The 23,820-nt window shown below is 44.7% G+C and overlaps 1 protein-coding gene across 2 annotated transcripts in view; it reads right to left on the bottom strand.

Annotated features, from left to right (window-relative positions):
- oxsr1b (oxidative stress responsive kinase 1b) overlaps positions 1 to 23,820 on the bottom strand; it is a 64,261-nt gene that overhangs the window by 3,125 nt on the left and 37,316 nt on the right. For both annotated transcript variants that reach the window (XM_042067044.1, XM_042067045.1), the window contains exons 4-17: positions 23,207 to 23,348; positions 13,782 to 13,837; positions 11,688 to 11,797; positions 10,489 to 10,590; positions 9,430 to 9,563; positions 8,916 to 8,964; positions 8,288 to 8,353; positions 8,008 to 8,130; positions 4,383 to 4,418; positions 3,763 to 3,957; positions 2,231 to 2,286; positions 1,614 to 1,666; positions 981 to 1,049; positions 72 to 136 (exon numbers count right to left, since the gene is read on the bottom strand). In XM_042067044.1, the coding sequence (XP_041922978.1) occupies positions 72 to 136; positions 981 to 1,049; positions 1,614 to 1,666; positions 2,231 to 2,286; positions 3,763 to 3,957; positions 4,383 to 4,418; positions 8,008 to 8,130; positions 8,288 to 8,353; positions 8,916 to 8,964; positions 9,430 to 9,563; positions 10,489 to 10,590; positions 11,688 to 11,797; positions 13,782 to 13,837; positions 23,207 to 23,348 (1,256 nt within the window). The remainder of the gene's footprint in view (positions 1 to 71; positions 137 to 980; positions 1,050 to 1,613; positions 1,667 to 2,230; positions 2,287 to 3,762; positions 3,958 to 4,382; positions 4,419 to 8,007; positions 8,131 to 8,287; positions 8,354 to 8,915; positions 8,965 to 9,429; positions 9,564 to 10,488; positions 10,591 to 11,687; positions 11,798 to 13,781; positions 13,838 to 23,206; positions 23,349 to 23,820) is intronic.

Raw genomic sequence — 23,820 nt, 5'->3', positions numbered from 1 at the left:
TAAAATCACAGGATTTTATAGTGAGGACACACATGGATGTGTATATTTGATCTATTTTTTTCTCTACCTACCAGCTTGAAAGTGACATTTTTATTGGTTTGAGGCTCGTCAACAATTTTCTGCAAATTAGCAGCGACTGAAATAGCAGAGGACAAGCGTGAGTACAGATCCAGAGAACTATGCAAGCATTTCATAAAACAAATTAATTCCAATGTGGATATGCAGGCTAAAACCTAATTATGAATTATTTCATGACTTTTAACGTAAGTTAACTATATAATCATTACTTCCTGCATTTAAGTGAAACAATCCTATATTGATCTACAAATTCATGCATTTACGGGCAGTGAAGTATAAGTATAAGTATATACTTTTTTGATCCCGTGAGGGAAATTTGGTCTCTGCATTTAATCCAATCGGTGAATTAGTGAAACACAAACAGCACACAGTGAACACACAGTGAGGTGAAGCACACACTAATCCGGGCGCAGTGAGCTGCCTGCTACAACGGCGGCGCTCGGGGAGCAGTGAGGTGCCTTGCTCAAGGGCACTTCAGCCGCGGCCCACTGGTCGGGGCTCGAACCGGCAACCCTCCGGTTACAAGTCCAAAGTGCTAACCAGTGGGCCACGGCTGCCCCCCAGGTACCACAGGACGAATTATGCTGGGCAGACACTGTGTGATTTTTTTTTTAGTTGCATATGATATGGTAACTCACACTACATGTTTCAGTTGGACGCATAAAAAAATGTGAAAGTGCTAGAAATCCAATCAGATCTTACAAGAGCTTTTCATGGTATAATTATTATAATTGTTATGTCCTGCTGAAACTACATGACAAATTGAATAGTCTGGTTCAAAAGTTTGTCAGACTGCATTGATTCAGGGCCAAAATCACACAGCCCACTTGTTGGACTCCCTAAGCAGATGTCTATTCTACAAAGAACCAGCAAACAAACTGGTCTGGTCCCAGAATACTGACCAATGACTAAGTCTCTTCCATCAACCAGTCCAGCCGTCACCAGCTCCTGAGACACTCCATCTGCCGTGTCTGAAAACGAGAGAAAAGGGTGCATAAGACAATAATGTGGAGACAGAGAGAGAGAGAGAGAGAGAGACAGAGGAGGGAGAAGGAGAGAGAGAGAGAGATTATACAATACCAAAAAGATCCATTATCTCTCTGTCTTATTTCAATCAGCTAGATGCTCTAAACCCCTTGAGGGTCTAACCAGGAATAACAAATCTGCATCATCAATCATCCTTTCCCATTTCTCATACACACCACAGCCCATCAGCAAATCAAATTCACTGCTTTTAGCCAGGGGACTTCTGCTATGTCCGTCGCTACATGTTCTCGAACATGCTCTCTTTATTTGCAGATCCACCGACAGTTAGCATGCTTCCCAGTTGGCTAAGACATTAGATCGGCCTCAAACCATGGTGAATTAGAGCAATTAGGCCAAATAGCGATATGTGTGCTTTTGGCTGTTGTTGTTGGGTGACAGCCAGAGTGTCTTCCTTTTGGATACTGCTTTGAGTGTCATCCTCAGTAAAGATATGAGCAGGTGGGTCTTTACTATTTGAGTCTTTTGCTTTCTGACGATATCTTACTTACCTCTGCCAGGCACAAACTCAAATCGAATGTCATTCAATTCCTTCTTCGAGTTTCTAAGAAGAGAGAAGAGGAGGAGGAGGAGGAGAAAAGGCAGGTTAGGACTTCATCCTGTTATTGACCAATGATCATGTTTGAGTTTAAGATCAGTGCTTCAAATTGTATTCCAGTGTTGATAATGGTTTGATAAACAGGGGCACACTCTGACTCAAACTCAGGCTGGGAGTTGGGACTTGGAACAGCTTGCATCCAAACAAGTTCTCACATGTGCTTAAGATAAATGTCCAACAGATACTTTGAGGCACATGACAGCCAGAAGATCAATCAAAATAACTGTTTTTCTAAGACAGGCCTTGTGAAGCAGGCTTTGGACCATATCAGTGATGAACTCTTAAGGTTTTCTGTTATTACAGTCAGTAATATTCTAATTCAAGAACTTCTAATTCAAGAAAGGTCTGTGATGTTAAACTTGCAATGTTAAATGTCTGTGATGTTAAACTAGTAATGTTCAAAATGTTATAAAAACAGCGACAGATAACATTGTATTATTTTTCTTGTATCATAACACTGATGTGCGTATACCTACAGTATAAGACCAACACAAGCACTCAGACACGCACCTCAACCTTAATACCAAGCTGATGGGCCTAGTGGCATCCGTAGGAGCAGCAGGGGCCTGAAGACAAAGCACAGGGGGACTCAGTGAGGGCTTTGGACAGCACATGACTGCTACCTCTCCCTTTGAAGGCAAACATGGAACTGAGAAGGGAGTGTAGGGGAGAGGGTAGGATGAACCACCACCTGCATCTTGGAAAGTGACCCTTTTATTTTGCTACGGAAGGAAAAACTATGTGGATGGAGTGGTAAGCATTTTCAAAAAACTTTCAAGAAGACTTTTTTTTCTTTTCTTTATGGTTCAGCCAATCAGGACGCAGGGCGGGAGTTTCATAGATGTGACATAACGTAGAAGCGACTGTCACACTGTTATTAGCGTCACGGGTTGGCTTCGATGTGAGTGGTTGAAGTAGCACGTCAATAGATGACGGACAAGTGGCTTATTCAATCATATGCAAGCATTTTTTGATTAGGCCCAGCCTTCTGAAGCAACACTTCAATGGATCGGTTCCAGATGGATGAGTGGAGCTAGGCGGAGAGAAATTCATCTGGCTAGGGTCAGGTTAATAATCTCCCACATCAAAAATAATTTATCATTTAGAAATGTATATTTATATTTCAGATATGTTGATGAACTGAAGTGTGCAAGAACAGCAAAAGTGGATTCAACAAAATGTGGATTTGTTGGAAATATTATTAATTGCTAATTATTGATAATTAAATCATGGACTTTACATTGCATTAATATATTTACAATTTATCCCTAATGTGGAACAAGATGAGCCACAAGAGCCCTACATTTTGTTGTGTATTTGAGCCAGACATACTGTAAAGGTTACAACTGATGATGACACACACCCTCAACTTGTTGTTTGCGTTGTATGCATTAGTTATCCTGTCTCATTTTCCCTTGGCTTATGACTTAGGTAAAAAGGGACTCAACTTACCCCACTCCCCCCTACCATGACTATGAATCAATATTATAACTCTCAGTGATAGAGGTGGTCTGTGATTTTTTAATACATTTGCCATCCTCTTCAAGCACAACTTTGATCTAAGAACAACCTAGGGTCTAATTCTGCATGAGAACTTTTATTGGAGACCAAAACTACCTTATTGGAGACCAAAACAACCAGAATAGCCTTGGGGGCAAGCTTGCTATGTCAAAGTAAAACATTACTTTAAGCCACTGATGAGGCTCAAAATATCATTACACTTCTGTGATACTGTGGGGAGCATCCCTACAAGACCACAGGTGCCACACTATAGATGGTCTCAAATGATGTTGTCTATGTGGATTGGTTACGGATTGGTGGATGAACTGGCAATTTCCTGCCAGAAAGATTACAGACAACAAACTTTTGTGTCCATCAGTAATGTGGCATGGAATTGGCTTGTTTGTGAAATTGTGGCCAGAGGTGAGCACATTTTACACACAATGTTTTACTTTGACATTTTTAAAGATGGTGGTGGCTTCCAGCGATGCTACTCCTCTATAACCTGAGCCCCTGGTTACCATGAGAACTGGCTGGTGTACCTGGCCGGGCGCAACAGCAGCGGGAGCGGCAGCAGCAGCAGCAGGAGGGGGGCCTTGCGAGGGCGCTGCTGGAGCAGGAGCCTGGGCAGCGGGTTGGGCGTTAGCTGGGCCGGTCTGCGCCGGGGCAGCCTGAGGTAGTTCTGCTTGGCCTGGGGCCGCAAGGCGAGCGCTCGAGGTGTCTGACGTTGCGAAAATCTATTCGAGATCCACCAGAAGGTAGGAGAAGGGTAAATTCAGGTTAGGCTGAGGCACACTGCACACTGTGCAAGGTTAGGGGCAAATCAAAAGCACAGTGTTTATGTGAGGTTTTCAGTTGATCTTTTTCAATTGTAGTTGAAGTGGAAGTGCTTGTCAAGCTGCCAGTGATGCAGTTTAGGGTTAAAGTCCCTCAGGGAACAAAAGCAGATTAGATAAGAGATCTAACACTTCACTTTACAGGGCAATTGGAGACCTGCCAAATGATTCAATGATATGGTAGCTATTCTACGGTCATATTTCTATTCATTCAAATAAGATGAAATAATATAAAATAAATTAAAATGACATTATTTCTAGTAAATTAACGTTAGTAAGTAAATACTAGTGTACATACAACATACAAATATGAAACACAAACTCACCTCTGAATTCTGAGATCCTTCCTTTACTCTGGGTGACTGTAAAAGAGACAAAGGCAGAAGTCAGGTGACACGCTGTTGTTTTTGCTCATCAGGTCGTTATGGCTAGTTAGAGGCTCTCGTTAGCACGGGGAGAACATCTGGGAGAATCACAAGACACAGACAGACACGGATAAAGCAGACAAGCCCGGGATGGCGGCTGTGTGTGTATGTTGACATCACACACTTTCGTTTAGATTAGTAGGAGACAAACTATTACTTATTCATTATTTAGCAAGGGAGGGGGTACAGAATGTTATACAGTCTCACCTTGAGCATTTGATATGTGTAATCTTGTGTTATGGGTAAATTGATGCAAAAATATGTCCTGTATTTTTAAAAGCAACGAATGCACGCTGCAAAGCTGAGCCTTTAAGCTCAGTATGAGTTGCCCCATTCACAGGGTAGACACTTATGAGTTAAGATGAACGTTCTCCCAGCAGGATGTAGTAAGCACACCTTGACGACCCCCTAGCGACAGTGGTGTAGCGAGAGGCGAGAGACGTGACCTGCATTATTGATCAGGGGACTCCAGGCTCATTGACAGTAGGACTGATAGGACTGCGGATCTTTGAGGTCACCGTGTACGTTTGGTCTGCTCATCGCTCTCTGTGCTCCCTAGCCATGGGATGTCTGTGCTCACATGAGAAATTAGATCTGGGGGTCTGATCTGCCCGTTTCACTGCTCTGCTCTCTGCATACGTGACTCATGTTTGGTTGGCTAAACCAGGTCTGCTCTCAACTAATAAATATTACAATGATCCTGAATCCAATCAGATGTATAAAGTAAGGATGATCAGCCCAATGGATGATGGGGATGGACTGATCCCTTTGCCACACCAGGCCTTTATGGGAAGACCCCAGTCCTGTATGTTGTGATTATCCACTAATTCATCTCCTAATGACGTCAAACAGTGGAGGCGTGGTGCAAACATCTGACGCAGGCTGAAATAAAATCAGCACAGCTGGCCCACTGCTGCTGGGCAAAGGTGTGCGTGTGAAAGAGTCATAGCAAAGTCCTTTTCTCGGGTTGATATAACATTTCCTGGGGAGTGGGGATCCATTCCTAACATGTTTTTTAACCTCTGCTTAGCTAGTTATCCCCCTCCCATTCCTCCTTAAATTGAATCTTAAGTAGAATCTTGCACTTGCCAGGGTGTCACTGGAAATAAACAATTCTTGCCTGGTTAAATATTGTTTTAAATGAAATAAAAATAAATAAAATTATGATTGAAGATAGGATTTCTCTATATACGAGTACGGTACAGTATATAACCCTCTCCGACATGTTGCTGACAAGGAGTGAATAGTCAGCTGGCATGACCAGTTTGTGATAGCAAAAGTGTGTTATTTATTTCTATTCTTTTTAGTTTTTCTGCGTTTACTTCGCTGAGTTAAATGAAGCATTCCCTGTTACTGAGAGCGCATGTTAGTGCTCTATTCATGTTTTTGATTACATCTAGTGGACAGATAAGTAATCTTGCTGTTTTTGTTTTATTGGTTATAAAGATGGATTGATTTGATCAGTAGACAGATAGCTGCAATAAAAAGACGTAGTGAAAAAATTATTAAAAAATAAATAATACAGATGGCTTCCAGGAAAGATGTCTCCTCAAAATGTTCTAGATCTCATCTTTTATTCTACCCAGATGGACCCCCAGTTCAGACTTCCCATCCTCCTTTTCTGTCGTGGGCTGCTCTGGTTAAATCTTCAAAGGCTAAAAGCTGCGTGTAAACACATTAGCTTATTACGTCTCTCTGGGGGTTCTGTGTTTTGTCACCCGTTGCAAACAGGAATTACCTGAGAGGGGAATTGGAGATTATTACATTTCCATAGAGACTGTAGAGTCGTTATATAACTGCTGTTATATGCCGTGTGGGAGTGAAGGATGAATGTGCTTATCCTTTAAATCAGCAGTGTCACGCAGGGAGATCAGATAAAGTGGCAGAATGATTTGGTCCATTCAGAGATAAAGAGAAGGGTAACCTACATTGGTCAAAGGCCACGCTGCATACTGTTCCATTTTGAAAAGGAAACTGCTACAAACCATAATACCATTAATATGGTAATATGAAAATCATCAGTCAGTAAGTGTGTGTGTGTGTGTGTGGGGGGGGAAATTGGATGAATGTGGTTAACTGGGATGGAAAATTTGGTTTGTAGTTAAGCAATAACTGTGGTGATTATGGGGGGAACCCAGGGCCAATATTGCTACCAGAAGCCAGCAGACAGAAGAGGAACATGGTTCCGTCTATAATCCATCCTCAAAGTCACGCACTGGGTATTTTCACAAGTCATCTGCTTGATCCAGCCATCGAAGTCATTTAAGACATTTCCTTATGACATTGGCACAATACTATCCCTCAATGTGTCCTCACCTGTCAGATATCAGCTGACACCTATCAGGAACTTTGCACTAGCTTTAGTTAATTTATGCTAGTCCATGCAAGTCCTTTTTAACTCAAACTACCACGGCTAACCTGTGTCCAGTCACCGCTACAGCAATCATTTAGCCTGTTCTAGCATGTGCTAATCTATGCTAATATATAACAATTCCCCACTGAATTTCCCTTCGCTAGTGCGAGTCTGCGCTAGCGGTCACTGGCGGGAGGCCTTCCTTGTTAGCGGAGCCATCTGTATCTGAGGGAGAGAGAACAACCCTGGGTGGGGGCAGCTCGAGGGGCTGGGCGAAGCGCACTTGTCGCCTGGGTGTGCTATTGGCCTTGGGCTGCTGCTCCTTCAACCGTCAAACACAAAACACACACAGAGCCACAGGATCAGCACTGCACACACACACACACACACACACACACACACACACACACACACACACACACACACGCAGAGAGGTACAAATGTGCACAAGCAAACAGATACAAATATACATAGCACATACACAAACAGGAAAATGCAAGCAAACATACGCAAACCTACTGTGAACTGTACATAGACAGATGTACGAAAAGATGCAAATATAGAACATAAATAGCTGACATAGACCTATATATTATATACACCTAAAAATACAAGAGATGATGTATCAATTGTTGTTCTGTATGACTTGGGTTGGACATTAAACAGACCAGCAAGAGAAGTGTATCTGCTATTTATAACTGATTGAAATACTTAAAAGCACTCTATAGTGCAGTGGTTCTCAACCTTTTTTCAGTGATGTACCCCCTGTGAAATATTTTTTCAGCCAAGTACCCCCTAAGCGCACAAGAATTACCGCTACGCTTCAACCACGACTCCATCGTTTGAGTTTTTACAGTGATTGACAGGTGATGGCGGGTGGCATGTGACAGGTTGGGTCGAACCATCTTGGTATGGGGGGGACTCTAGGTTTTTAGGATAATGAAATTGAATAGCCTACTGAAATATAAAATTCATTTAATGAACTCTCACATACTCCCTGGAGTGCCTTCACGCGTATCCCCATTTGAGAACCACTGCTATAGTGTATGTATAGAAATTAGTCTATTGTGAGGTTGTGAGCATCTATCTTTGTGTGCATACCTACATGGGTGTTTGTGGTGTCTGTGTGTGTGTGTGTGTGTGTGTGTGTGTGTGTGTGTGTGTGTGTCTCACCCGTAGAGCGGCGACAGCGGCTTTGCCCTCTTCACTCTCCTCATCCAGCTCGTCGTCACTCCACTCCCACTCCCCGTCCTCTGTCTTATGGAGTCGGCCACTTGAGCCAGGCACTCGCCTCACCTGCGCGCGCACACACACACACACACACACACACACACACACACACACACACACAAACACAAAACACACACACACACAGTCAAGACAGATATGCACCATCTGCCAAAGATACATGCACTGGTGGCACAAACACTTGCACAGTCCACTGATCTCTGACCTTTTTCGATCTCTCTGTTATTGTTGGCGCTCTCTGTAGTAGCCTCTCCTGTAAATATTCACTGTTCTGTAGAGCGAGGAACACAAAAAAGCATTAGTTAATCACTGAGCATAAGAGTAGACCATGAAGATAAACATCATGTCACAAGAGTGACAAAACAACAGCTGGTGTCATCGTTTCTGTGAATATTGCAGAGCATGTGCGCTAATGGTGGTGTTCTGTGCCCTCTAGTGGACATGTACGGTATTGCTGCTGTATCACTGTCGGTTCAGGCAGCCCAACCAAAGACCGGAGCTTGTCCAGAGTGCTGAGTCAGCGCTCCAGTTGTTAGCATGGTCAGTGTCAGGGCACAGGATGTGACTGATGGACTGCTAATCCCTGGTTTTGTCTAGTGTCATCACCAGCCAAGTAATAGGAGGCATGCCTGACTGACTGACTGACCTAAGACCAGTGTGCACGTACAGTGGATACAAACACTTAGACAACACGGTTATAATACTCTGTGCTATATCGATACTAATAATGAAGGCGTGCATGTACCAACAAATGGCTAAATCCCACGTACGCCACTTTGTGAATTCTACAGAAAAGGATAGAACAGGGGAGAACGAAATGAAATCAAACGTACCTTTGCTTTCGTGAAGAATTTATGCTTTAAGAGTTCTGATGAGGTTGGCCTGAGACATGAGAGAACAAGGTGTCAGTTCAACAACTTTATTAACCAACCTACCTCCCTGCTTTACCATCACAGCAAGAGAGTCAGCATGACATGTTAAGAAAAACTAGGGGAGGCACAAAACATTATTTTAGTACAATTCTCAAAAGTTAAGTGCAAGTTTTCACACACAGGTTTTATATTTTAGATTAGACCATTTCTCAAGATGTCGCCACTGTGTAAACCAACTTCCTGTGGAACAGCACAGTCAGGAACAGGAAGATGTTTTACCCTGCCAATTAACATCAACGAGGCCGGACACCTGGACACTGTGACATGAGCTTATTGTCTGTATCTTGCTATAGAGTTGCTTCTCACCGTGTATAGTCCATCTCTCTAGAGTATTTTAGTTTTGTTAATGAAAATAAAACAAATGTCTCACACACTCAATGATTATGCAGGTTGTGTCATTCTACCAGTTACACACCTTTTCTCTGGGTCCTTCTGCAGACAGAGAGAGATCATCTTCCTGAAGGACTTGCCATACTTCTTGACCATCTCTTTATCTGTGATGCCTGTCTCAAGGCCAGGAGGGTCATTCTGCAGGGTCAGCATCAGCACCTACAGTACCACCAAGGACAAGAGGTCAGCAGGAAATGACATTAGCAACTAGTGTATTGTCATGATGGTTTTACATGGCTTTTAATGGTAACCAACTAATCTTGAGCATCACAATGTTCATAAAATGCAGTTGAGAAAATGGCAAAGCATTAAATGCTTTTGAAACATTCTACAATATAGACACACTTGAAACAGAGAAATGTGGCTCTGTATATTCTTTTAAATTTGGCTGCCAATAACTGTATGAACTCAGCAGTAGTTTTGGTTTAATATCATATCAGTATCTATGACTACTGTATATCATGGCAAAAAAATTATAATAAAACAATATTAGAGATTAAAACAAACAAATAGAATTACATAGACAAAACAAATCATTTAAATAAGATACTATAAATCTACATTTGCTAAAAAAAATCCAGAACTTTATATGGTGGGACTATATTAAATGCGTTTTCCAGAGTACTTTCAGAATACATTCGATGTCTCATGATACTCAAAGGAAAACCTTAAATGCTTCAATGGCAACAACATGCCACAAGATTGACATGATGGGGGTTTTTCATATGAACTTCAAAATGTGTAAGAGGCTCTGAAGGGTTTCACATGAAAGACATGGACGTCCACACCCAGGCATCTATGGGATAACCATAACCACAAGAGAGCACAGGCTCCCTCCCTGTTTACCTGGCCAGCATCTCTACGTCATACCTTACAGGTGCTCATAACTTACAGAGTACTAGGAGTGTGATCCTAGCCAGCGTTCACAACATCCACTCATTTACTAAATAGAGCACTGGTCATTGAAAACCTATACAGTGGTTATTCACAATAGTGCACTGTGTACTGAATGAGTGGACGTTCTGAATGCAGGCCAAGTCTCCATAACTGACCTGCACTCTTCTCCTTTGAGGCACCAACTCACCTTCATAGGGGGGTACTTGTGGTAGGGGGCGGCTCCTGTTGCCAACTCTATGGCCGTAATTCCAAAACTCCAGATGTCAGCCTTGAAGTCGTAGCCCTTCACCTGTGTCCAGACACACACGCGCGCACGCGCACACACACACACACACACACACAGTATCAACCAAAAACAGCAGTATTCCATCTAATAACTGGCTGATGCAACTCCAGTCAAATCAAATGACACAAAAGCTGCAGTTCAAACAATGACAACTCAATAAAACAATAATAAAGCTACCATGCTAAAAGAGATGTTCTGCCAATAATGTGCTCTTGACTGGTTTCATCTAATTGCCATCATCATGCCTACCACAACTGTTGACATCTTTCACAGACTCTTGTAAAAATAGATTTTACCCCAGAAGCTGACATTTTTCGAAGAGAAGAGAGAGCAGGCTGCTCAATCATTCAGCTGAAATGGCACTTCCATACGGATTTAACACAGGCTAAGGAAATGTGGCCTAGTCAAATACCTTTAATCTCCTTCAGAGACTTTACACGTCTCACCAGTAGGAAATTGTATCCTTTGTGAAATGGCAATTATAATGCATGAGCCCATTCAAGGGCCATTGTCACTTCGCAAATGTTCTCTTTTTACGACCGTAGTGGGAACGTCGGCCCTGAGCAAAACCACAAGTTAAACTGCTGACAGAGGGCAGTAAGCTCTGAAGATTCTCGTTATCCCACACATGGGTGCACACGGCCCCGGCCAACAAGCAATGTATTTCGCCATCATCTCCTCATGCCTGCTTTCATTTGTAGGCACTTGGTGGTTGTTGAGTGTTGTCTGTCTGTGCGCAGAGCAGCTTACTGGTGCCAATTATCGCTCAAATGTACAAACCACAGATGGACACGCCAAACAACACTGCTGGCTCTTACCACCGCTCCTTTCTCACAGGAAATAAGCATATCACTGAACCAAAACAAACCCCAGTGCCAGGAGATTGTCTGTGGCTATGAAGCATTGAGTTGCACAGTTAAATGCAACTAGGACTCACTACACTGTTTAAGTGTATGCATGATGTTTTAATTCATGTCTGAATGGTATGTGCACAATTGTTCTAATGTGTGTGTATGAGTCTATTCACCTTTGTGTATGCATGCATGGATGTGTGTGAGTGTGTGTATGGACGTGCCTGAGTGTGTGGATGAGGCACCTACCTGCTCCATCACCTCTGGGGCCATCCAACATGGCGTCCCCACAAATGTCTTCCGCACTTTGTTCCTGGTGATGTCACCACCTGTGGCTAGGAAGGCACTAACACCGAAGTCTAACAGACAAAAACAAACAAACAAACAAACAAACAAACAAACAAACAGTTTGTTTAAATAAACAACAAATAACTTCAGTGGACCATACAGTGATGTGTGGATACTTTTTACAAACCCAGTTCACAAACCATAGACTAGTTTATAATGGAAATCAACATATCGTGGTAGACTGGGAAAAACAGCAGATTCCTGGAAGCCTGATGTGTGCCTTTCACTGAATGAGTCAAGTTTCCTTCCCATGTGTGTGTGTGAGATGTGAAACAGTGGAAAATAGGTCGCTCAGCTCTGCTTTAATCAAACCCTGTGTGTGTGTGTGTGTGCGTGCGTCTTCATTCGGGGACCCAGTCGCCACACTGCTCAGACTCCCCAGGGGCACAAAACTGACAGACTTTACGGGGGCGGAGGAGGCTGAGGCATTGTGTCTCTGTGTGTGTGTGTGCTGAAATATTTTGCTGCATGCTGATTATGATGCCTGTGTATCTCCCTGTTCTCCAAATATCACACACACACACACACTTTCGTATAATCTTCTAGTTGGACCTTCAAAGACTCCTATTCCCCCTGAGAATCCCACTCTTTCCTCTGTTGTTTCTAAATATTCTCACTCACTCCTCTTCACTAGAGAGTAAGGACTTGACTTGACAAGACTTGACTATGAACCAAAGGGGCTGGGCAAGGCTGCACCCTCCTCACACAGCTGCACCCACTGCTCTCCACACACACACACACACACACACACACACACACACACACACACACACACACCACTAGGACTACTACAGTCCAAAGTCCTGAAACACTAGACAGATGTGGTGGGGCGCCAGGCACCTGTGGTGGTTCGACCCCGGTCTGCCTGTTCTCACGGTGAGAGACATGTGTGCATGCGCACACTGGACCAGGGGCGGCGGCAGCAGCAGCAGCACTGTTTATCTGCAGGGGTCACCAGAGGGTCACGCTCAGCCAAACTGTCCTTGAGAGATTACACAGTCACCTCTCTCTCTTTCACTCTCTCCCACTCGTTTTTCTACTCTCTCTGTCTGTCTCTCTGTCTGTCTCTCTCTCTCTCTGTCTCTCTCTCTGTCTCTCTCTCTCTCTGTCTGTCTGTGTCTCTCTCTCTGTCTGTCTCTCTCTCTGTCTCTCTCTCTCTCTCTCTCTCTCTCTCTAAGTGTCTGTGTAGCACTAAAGGTTAGGGCTTCCCCACTCTAAGGATTCAGTAGGAATGCACCACTGCAATGCAGCACAGACCAACCCCCCAAAAAAATAGAGCTACTGGTGGTGCCACTGAGGGGTGGAGGTCAGAGCACAGCAATGTTACACAGGACACTGGGATTAACACCATACCAGAGATTAACACTATACTGGGATTACAACTATACTGGAGATTAACACTATCCTGGAGTATATAGTACAGATAACTAGGTGTGAGACTATGACCATCATTTCAAAAATTGGGAAATTCAAGACAACTTGTTCCATTAGGACGTCACGGTCATTCATTTGGGGAATGTATTTAACCATGGAAACAATGTCAAAACATTCAGGGCTGTGACTGGACTATTTGAGTCATCGAACTAGCATGGAGTGTGCCCGGGTTAAAGACCTTTGGATAATAAAAGGAAATAAGAAATCACTCATTTAAAATTCAGACAAATGTTTAGTCTGACTGACATGCCATCCATTCTGAATGAAAAGCATTGGGCTACAGTGGCAATTATTCTCAAAGCATGCAATAAATTAGATTTACTTTCCGACTTTATAACTGTGGCGCACACACACACACACACACACACACACAAATGGAAAGTGTTTGTGTCAGTATGGATGCTGTGTCTGGGCTGTGCTGAAATGTGTGCCCCAGGCTTCGAGGCTGTGACGGGGTGTAAATGAGCAGTCACTTCCCCTTTCCCTCGGACTTGGCAGGAAGTGGGCTGACAGGAAGCAGAAGCGCGGCCCGTGTGTGTCAAACACGGGGAAAGTACCCACCTGCGATCTGCACTGAGCCATCTTCCCCGAGCAGGATGTTTCCAGCCTTCAGGTCCCTGCACACACACACACACACACACACACAGACACACAAACACACACACACACACACAGGATATTAACATGGATATCTGTCATGGCTGCGACTCCGTGTTTGTGTGTGTGTCTGAGTGTGACTGACTGAGTGTCTTTAAAAGTGTACTGTAAGTCTGTGGGTACACGAATAGTGTCTATGTGCAACAACTGTGTGTGTGCGCATGTAAGAGAGTGTGTGTGTGTATATATGTGTGTGTGTGTGTGTGATGGGGCAGTTCTGTCCCCCCAGCAGCTGCCACACTGCCCTTTACTCAGCAGGGACCGGCCATGAGGTGACAGAGCATAAAACGAGATGAGACGTGACATCGTGACATGATGCGGCGCGACTGCCATCTCCCAAACCAGACGCCCGTCTAGACGCCTAGACTGCCTCCGCGCTGACCCTCCATCGCAGCCTAGACGGCTGGCTGATTCTCATTCCGCGCTGCGCTGGCTCGTCTCCATGTGACGGATAGAGTTGAATGACCCTGGCTGCAGCAGTCGCAGATGCTCAGTGATAAAAGAGCAGACAGGGAGGAATTCTTCTCCTTCCCGCTGAATAAAAACTGGGACGAGAGTGGACGGGGATATGGGGGACAGTGGCCAGAGATGACAGATCAGGAGGGTCTGAGGGGGTAGCGTTTGGATTGGCGATTAGGGGAGTTCATGTGATCAAATCGCTTCCACCCCAATAAAATAAATTGCATCGTCGGATGGCGGCTGAACGCCTGCTGGCTTTAACAGACAGATGAAGGTCAGTACTAGATATAAGTGTATTCATGAATACATTACCCTTTGGCAGGGCTCAGTCAATAATGTCTACAATACAACATGCAACCAGCAGGTGGCACCAGAGAGACAGTACCTGTAGAATGTGTCCACAGCCACTGACTAAACAAGCAGCACTACACTAAGTGAAGAGGCACATTGGGTGACCTCTACTACAAGAGTCTTTTTCACTTCACAACACCAGTCCTCTGGTTTCCTGTTTCATCTATCTTAAAGTGGTTGTCATACCAAGTCTCACAAACATACCAACACACACCCACACACCAACACCCACACACAAAGCAATGTGACAAGACACAGCAAAGAGGTATTAGTTGTCCCACCTCACCATCTCACCAAAGGTGGCATCATCCCTCCATTTCCAACCAGCTCTTATGAAATCTTTATTCCCCACACAAGGCCACTCACTACTCACAGAGGTATTGGGAATGGCCAGTGTCTCTTACCCACTATGTTTGTTTCTGACACCCAGAGCATTGCGTTGAGATCAGGAAAAGTGTCAGGGATGAGTGATTCATTCCATTCTGCAAACATCAGTGCAGCTCTGGTGTTTGCTCTTGTGAAAAAACTGAAAGTGTTTAGCTTTATTTATAAAAAAAAAATGTTTTAAAAAAAGACTTGTGAAAGGGGAAGTGTGCCTTCGAAGGACAAACATAGCGACAAACATTTAGTTTATACATTCAGTTGTGCTCTGTGGTCATGCAACACGCAAGTCAATCTCGGAAAGTTGTTTAGATTCTCTATTCAACAATGAAGGGATTGAATTTTTTTTGTTCTCTGTTTACATTTTACACAGAAGTAGGATAATAGAGGGTGATTTTATTACCATGAGCTAAAAGCTAACTCAGGCCTGACCTCTAAGAGCACACAATGACAATGGCAACACAGCTGACCTGTTGGACCTAAATTCACCCAGTATCAGCCTGGTTGCTTACTCTTAAGCAAGCACTTGACCTATGACTGTATTGACATTTGGTTCTGCCTGAAACGGAAACTATAGGGGTGGCCAAGGTCACCAACTCATGCTATATACCATAACCATTCATACCAATAGAGACTCTCTAATTGTTATGTAAACATAGGCTAAGACTTCAGAACGTTATGTAAAATTGTGAAGCTTCCACATTAGCTTTAGCCGCGTAGCTAAGCAGTACACATAACATGGAGGTTGGGTTGCCAACTCACCATCCAACTGTGGCTGGTAATTTTAAAGGGGCCTCTCTCAATGCTTTTCTATATTATCACTGTAATTACAGCCAAGAGGAAGTGCAGGAGTGGACACACATGTGTGATGTGGGAGATGATTGCTGCCGCGGTTGGAAAACATTCCTATACTCAGTGAGAGCGTATGATAATTGTTTGCATATTACTGTGCCTGGGAGTCCAGACAGACAAGTGCAGAGACATTGAAGTGAAGAAGAGGAGTAAAGGAGAGGAAGAGGAGGAAGAGAGGAAAGAAAGGAGAGACAGAGGAGGAGGAGAGGAGACAGAGACAGAAGAGAGAAGAGATGGGAGGAAGAGGAGGAGGAGAGGAAGAGGGATTTGTCATGGAGTTTGTCCTCCAGGAGTCCAGACAACAGTCAACTGTACAAAGGCCCCCATATCAAGAGAAACATGCTTACTCATCCAGTATAAACATGTGTACACACAAACACAGATGTGCCCGCACGCACACACACACACACACACACACACGCACACACACAGCCATTGTCTTTTCATTTTGTTAAGGAAGCGCATTACTTCTCCAACAGTCATGGGGTGACAAAAGGCGTCCGAAAGGTAAGATGACAGCCTAGCTCAGACAAAGGCATATCGGAACATAAAATCTGACGATTGCGCAGCACTTCGAAGAGATGTGGGGGAAATTTGAAGCAGTACATTTTTGCAGACACACCTCACTCACACATTCTTGTGTTATGAAGTTATGTAAGTTGTGTACTGGGTGCCATGCTGAGATCGGGGCGATGTGACAGATCTTAATGATCCCACAGGAGAAATTCACACAGTGGGTTGCCATGAGGGAGGCATCAGTCTCCAGGAAAACTAGGCGTACACAACCCATAATTTATATTTATGTCTCTCTCTCTCTCTCTCTCTCGCTCACACACACACACAGCTTGGACGATTTACATGATTCCATACGTCTCGTCACGTATGCCGGCATTACTGCCAAGTATCAATCCCTTCCTCTCTCTTTATCACACACTTACTCCCTCCTTTCCTCAGGAGGAAACCTGTTTATCCTTATTGCACAACATTCTGCTTCCCAAAACATGTAAGGCTTTTTACTTACACTAAATACCTTTACAAAGCATACACAGGATGTGTGTGGGTAAGTGTAATACAAGGGCACACAAATAGATGAGTGTCAAATGAGAAATTGGCTCTGTTATATGAATGTCTAATGACTCTGAATGGCACTCCGTTCTGATGTTGATTTAGTGCAAGTCTAGTAGTGGGTCTTCAGTAAGCACCAGGCACAGTGGGAGGTGGCTGCGCTGTGTTGATATGAGCTAGACTGAGCTGAGATGGGCCTGTCCAGTCCAGTCCAGTCACAAAGCAGTGGGCAGGTATCTCCTGTGCTTGGGATTGGTCAACTGTCAGAAAAGCTCTAGACGTAGGGCGTTTTTTTGTTTGTTTGTTTTTTTGTTAGAGAAGCTGAACTTTTTCAATTTTAAAATGACACTGAGCTGCAGAAAAAAGTACTCAGGTACACAGTTTACTCCATAGGATAATAATGTCAAACTGATCCTGGCAGCTTCCAAAAAGACACAAAGTGTGAACGCAGGTTTACTCAGCACTTCCACAGGGGTAACAGACTGACAGACACAGGGACACGGGACTGAGTGAATCATTGATAGGAGGCCTGTCATATGGACAGACAGATATACAGACTGACTGACATAATGCAACGCAATGGTGGCATTTCCACCGAGTCATCTAGCTGCCACCGCACCGATCCCTCCCCTCCTTCCACACGGAAGATCGCCATCGATACAATCAGCAAGACTAGGAGCACCTAGACTGTACCTAGATGTTGGAGAAAAGCCATTTCCAGTCACCATAAACACCCATTCATTTACAATGACTATGCCAGTGCTGATTTCTGAGCTGCTATCTTTTGACCGTGGCGTCCTGCTTCCTCTGAGTCAGGAGTAAGGGAAGAGGGTGTGTGGTCAGTCGTGCTGTCTCATGATTGACAGCTGCTGCCTGTGGGAGGTGGGAGGCCAGTAGTGCTGGTGTGCAGAAGAGCCTGCAGGTGGTCGGTGCTGTACTGCAGCTTCAGCAGGAGGGTAGGCAGGGGGCAGTGGGTTCACCGTGGTCACCCAAGGAAGGAAAAAGGAGGTAGCCGCCAAAAGCTCCAGATCAGGAAAGAATCAGAGGAAAGAATCTTCCCTTCATGATGGATGGTCTCTCTCAACTGCCCGCACGCACACACACACGCTACCACCCACACCCACCCACCCACACACACACACACACACACAATGTGGTAAACAGTGTCTGCCCTTTCGAGATGACCCACAGAGCCCAGTATTTTGGGAAGCTGAGGGCAGCTCTACCACTCCGACTGACGCTCTCTAGTTCCTAATTTCTTGTGGACGGACTCGTCTCTTTCGGTTTCCCTCCTCTGAAAGTCGAGCTTAGTTCAGCTCGACTTATTGTCCAATATTTGCATCGCTCCTATTATTCCACTCAGGCATCAGCCATTATTGAACTTCCCTTTTATTTTCCCCCTTTCTCCCTTATCTGGTGCTCGCCCCATGGCCCCTTCAGCTTTTTCATTGTTTTGGCCGTGAAGACCAGGGATCGAGATGGCAAGTGTTTTGACAGGAGCGGTCTGCGAGACACGTGGTGTTACATAAAGTCCCTAACCCTGGAGCCAGGACACAATAAAGGCCCCTTTCTCCACTCACGGGCTCCGGCTCTAAAAAGACCACTTTAATGGGAGGCGTGTGTCGCTGTCAAATCACTGTTTTGCACTTGTGAAATGAAAAGGGCCTTTGAATAGGAAATAAAAAATAAAAACGAGTAAAATAAAACCACCAACCATGACTCAGCGCCTGATGGCCAGAAAATCACTCCGCGCTGGACCGATAAAGCCATCGCGCTTTTAACGACACAATCGACCTTACATGCTCCGAGTGTTTCAGAATAAAAAATAAAACACCAGAGAATGGTATCTCAGCATTATCACGTCGGCATGGAGATTTATGCCCCGAGCATGCCTCTGTGCAAGTGGCGAGGTTCCTCTGACATCATGTCCATTAGCAATTAGAGCAGCTTTGTGGTTGAACCCTCAAGGCAGGGATACTAAATGTTACATATTACATACCCTTGTCTGTCTATCTTAATAGCCAGCAAAGCAAGACAGTCTTTCATCATCAGTAGTAGTACAAATAACACTCGTGTACTATTTTCAATCATTGAGAAGTTAACAAATCCCCCCTCTCAATTAGCACCTGAACTTCTCCAGTTCTCGCAAGTAATATACAGTATGCAATGAGTTTGCATCTTTTTATGGTACAGAATCTGAGATTTTTATTTTTAAAGGCCAGTTATTTCATGGATCCAGGGTACTATACATCCTGATAAAGTTCCTTTGGCCTTTGAAATTAAAATAACCCCATCATCACATACCCTTTACCATAGCTCACGATTGGCATGGGGTAATTTCCATAAGATAATATCTCAATGCAAATCAAACCGGCTATTAGGCTAACTGAAATGAATCATCCCAATCTCTAGGTATGTTGAAGGGTATGTGATGATGTGGGGTTATTTTAATTCCAAAAGCTAAGGGAACTTTATCAGGATGTATAGTACCCTGGATCCATGAAATAACTGGCTTTTAAAAATAAAAATCTGCCTGCTTTTATGGGAATTTATGGGTATTTTAATGAAAAACACAACACAACACAGTCAACTATTGCCCTTTTATGCTTTTATTTAATATTACTGTTTGCTTTTGTTTATGAAAAGCACACTGAATGACCTCTGTGTATTATATGCGCTATATAAATAAACTTGACCTGACTTGACTTAATGTATAGAGCTATATATTAAGGTCATCATCATCAGGGGAAGGCTGGGGGTCATGCTGGTAAAGTGCCTTGTGGAGAAGAGAAGGTATGACAAGGTTAATAAAGAAGAGGCCATGGAGAGGAGGAGGAGGAGGAGGAGGACTATGAGATCACAGACTGTGAGATAAGCTCACAGCCATACAAGCATGACACCATTGCCATTCCTGACCAATGTCTCAGGGGACACTGCCTTCAGCATAGGCACATTCACACAAACACGATCACTCACACACGCACGCACGCACACACACACAGCTGGCCTGAGAGATAAACATCCAGGATAAGGCTTCTCAAGAACAAAGAAGGCCTCGATGAGACACATGGGAGTGATTACAGCATGAACCAAGGGATGCAGAAAGACAGAGTGGGGAAAAGAGAGAGAGAGAGAGAGAATAAAAAGAGGGGGGGTGGAGAGAAAGAGAGAGATGGAGATGGGAAAAAGGGAGGGAGAGAGAGAGAGGGGGATAACAACACAGAGCAATAGAGAGAGGGATAGACAACTGGAGGGCTGGAAAGGAGGTGGAGAAGAGTGGGTGATGAAGGATGACCCCAGAGAGAGAGAGAAAAAGGGCATCAGTGGATCATTTCCTCGGAAGAGAGAACACGTCACAGATGGACAGATGAAGGAGGAGGATGGAGGGGGTAAAGATGATGCCACTTTTGGTGAGGTAGTGAGGTGGGAGAACTGATACCCCTGTGCTGGGTCTCCTCACACTGCTATTTGTGTGTGTGTGTGAGTGTGTGTGTGTGTGTGTGTGTGTGTGTGTGTGTGTGTGTGTGTGACTGTGTGAGAGAGAGAGAGAGAGAGAGAGAGAGGTGTTAAAGTTAACCGGCTCCTGGTGAACGACTCAGGGTGAGCCTTAGGCCCGAGCCTCTAATTACATTCTACTGAGAGAGAGCAGGAATCAGGTGACCATCCCCCCCCACCTTCCGGCCTAGCTACTTTAGCTCTGCTGCTACTCATATGATCCAGCTTACGTCATACACACATGCACGCACCCGCACACACACAAACTGGGGCTGATCAACTGATCATGTTTTTGACTAGAGTAGGATGTGTGCCAGAGGTCTTGTCAGTGGTGCATTCATTTGAGTAGCGCGCACACACACACACACACACACACACACACACACACACACACACACACACACACACACACACACACACACACACACACACACACAGATCAACTGATCATGTGTTGGCCAAAATTGCTGTCAGTAGTTTGTTGGTTTTGGCAGTGCCAAGCCCATACAGTAAACACATTCCTGCCCAAAATCATTCCTGCGATCTACCAGATGTCCTCCTAGACATGAGGGCTTTAGCCTCTCCACCTAGACTAGGGACAGAGAGATTGCACAAACATTGAGCTTTTGGAGAATCACAGGAGAACCTCCCTGTGCTGCTCTCATGTTTGATGTGGAGTGCATTGCATCACTTTATTTCGCTTACAAGTATGACAAGCCAGAAACATGTCTCAAGACATGTGTAAGATGTCAACAGTGAACAGGATAGAAACCAAACCACAGTGGTCATTATATCAAAGGACATGTCTGAGGAGATTGGAAGATAAGACATTAAGCATCCCAGCTCAGGAAAACACATCAAACATGAGCAGCATTTCTTTACTTCTTTTTTGTCAATTCTTTCTCTCCCTCTTCTCCCATAATTTTCCTACCTCCCTCCACATGTGTCTCTTTTATTAATCTCTCTTTCTCCACATGTATTCTCATCACCTCCTGTAAGAGAGATTTACACCTCTGGCTCAGAAGGCAGCAAGGGGGGGGGGGGTCTCTCTCTTCAGATCCTTCCCTTTCTATCCCTTTCTGTCATACTCCATACCACTCCCTCCCTCCCTCCCTCCCTCCCCCTCTTTCCCCATCTCTCTCGCTCCCTCTGTTTGTCTCTTACTCCTCACCTCATCCTTCCCATTCCCTCTGTCCCTTTCTCCTCTATCCACCCCCCATCCCTCTCCTTTCATTGAGCTTCTAAGTGCAGGCGAGTGCTCAGAGGGCTAAGAGCCTGTGCGTTATTTACACGTGCGCGGCTTACGCCATACCAGGGACTTCCGGCAGGAAAATATGCCACGGCAGGGGGAAAAAAGCACACCATTAATACTAAACAGAGACACCGCCATGATCGAAGGTGCCAGCTTTTAATTTAAGTTTTAATTAGGCTCTGGAGGATCGCCAGGAGACAGTTTGTCTGGCGAAAAAGCCTGGCCACCTCACCTGACCTTAGAGCGATACCGCTTGCTTAGCATGCCGAATGCAAGGCTGCAAGCTCAACACTGCATAAACCGCAGCCACAAACAAACTGGTCTTGCCACCAGAATGTGCCAATATTCATGAGAGTAGGTGTGCATCTTCTCAAAAAATAACAGCCCCCAAAATAAATCACACCTCCCAGGCGTTTCATTATGAGTTCCAGACGTGCGGGAATGTCGGCACCAGTGAGGGTGTCCAGGTCTCGGGCCGCCGAACAAGACTGGATTCCAGTTCTAAACCAGCACAGAGAAGATTCTGACGGATGGGGCCACCACCTTTTAATGGAGGCTTTCTCTGAAACGCCTCAGTTCCTGATTGGGCTCTCCTGACATAACTCACCTCGACAGGATGACCTCTGGGGGCAAAGAAGGGTTTTGAAGATACAGGCTGTTGGTATACCTGCTGGGCATTGCTGCCTGACGCACCTCCACCAGTGCACTCTATGCAAGTGTGTTCCCCTATACACCTATGGGCAGGAACGGGTCATCAGCTGGGGACCACCAGTCACTGATGTTTCGCTCCTTTAACCCCAGTACATCTCTTGGTGGCGGAGCGATGGCTGGTATCTCTACCTGCCACCCCCTGCTGATGCCCTAGGTGTTCTGCCCCCACCCTCTATCTCTCCTCCTCAGCCACAGCCAGAAGCTGCCATTCTCTGCCTCCTCCGCCAGTTCCTTGATGGCTTTCCGGCTCCCTGCTCCTGTGCAGCCAATGTCTCGCAGCAGGCGAACTGTTGAGGCGCCCGCAAAGCCCCTACACCCCACCTCAACAGGGCGTGTAATGGCTTTCCAGCCAGCCTCCTGACCCTCTGCTGTTATTTATTATGCATCCTGCCGTAATCATTCCCACCAGAGCACCACACGGAGCCTCGGGATTAAATCTACTTTGTCCTCTGTGTGTACAACCTATGCATTCGAATCACAAACACGTCAGGCCTTGTGTATGGGGCTGGTGTATCATAGAGCAAGGCTGAAGATGTGATGATGTGGGAATGAAGCAATGCGAAGATAGTGTGTGGCACTGGCCAACAATCCTCTTAAGCAACTGTGTATGTTTTCAACAAGGGTTAACATGTAATGGTTGTAATCAACTTGATATTACACATCGGTATTACTCAAAGTCAAAGCACAAGATGGCCTAGCTGGGTTAAGTTGAGTGCATTGATCTTTGTAACGGTGTATGGTAGTGGTCTTGAGGTGGCCTTACCGGTGGATCTGTCCGTTTCTGTGCAGATACTCCAGTCCCTGCAGCACCTCCTTGAGCATGGTGGCGATGCTGGCTTCATCCAGCACCCCAGTTTTATGCTCCCCCCGAGAGATGATGTGCTTAATCACGTCCAGCATTGAGCCTAGGAGACAAAAACACAATTCATCACGCTCAGCCCCATATTACTGCCCAGTACAAACCGGACGTCCAGCATAGCCAGACTAACTTCACTGCACTGGTGTGTGTAAATGCTACGCTATCGTTTCTCTCTCATTGAGGCAGAGGTGGGAGTTGACACACAGAATAAAGATGATGAATACAGTTTAATATGGAAATAGATCATCAGATATGTGCAAGAACTGATAATGTGAACATTTGTAACGAATAATCTAATACTACAGTATAATCTACTCTGTAAACAAACAAACAAACAAACAAACAAACAAACAAATATCTAATATTATGTGCTACATCTAAAACTGTATGCTAATCTAATCTAATCTAATACGGGAGCCTAAAGGCCATTGCACACCAAGCCCATATTTGTTTCATCAGAAATTACTGCAAGTTTAAAAATAAATACAATCTCACATTGTATCAATCACAATTACAAA

This window comes from Alosa sapidissima, chromosome 17 (genome assembly GCF_018492685.1).
Source record: "Alosa sapidissima isolate fAloSap1 chromosome 17, fAloSap1.pri, whole genome shotgun sequence".
In the NCBI taxonomy this organism is placed as follows: Eukaryota; Metazoa; Chordata; class Actinopteri; order Clupeiformes; family Clupeidae; genus Alosa; species Alosa sapidissima.
This window is presented reverse-complemented; position numbering and strand designations above follow the sequence as displayed.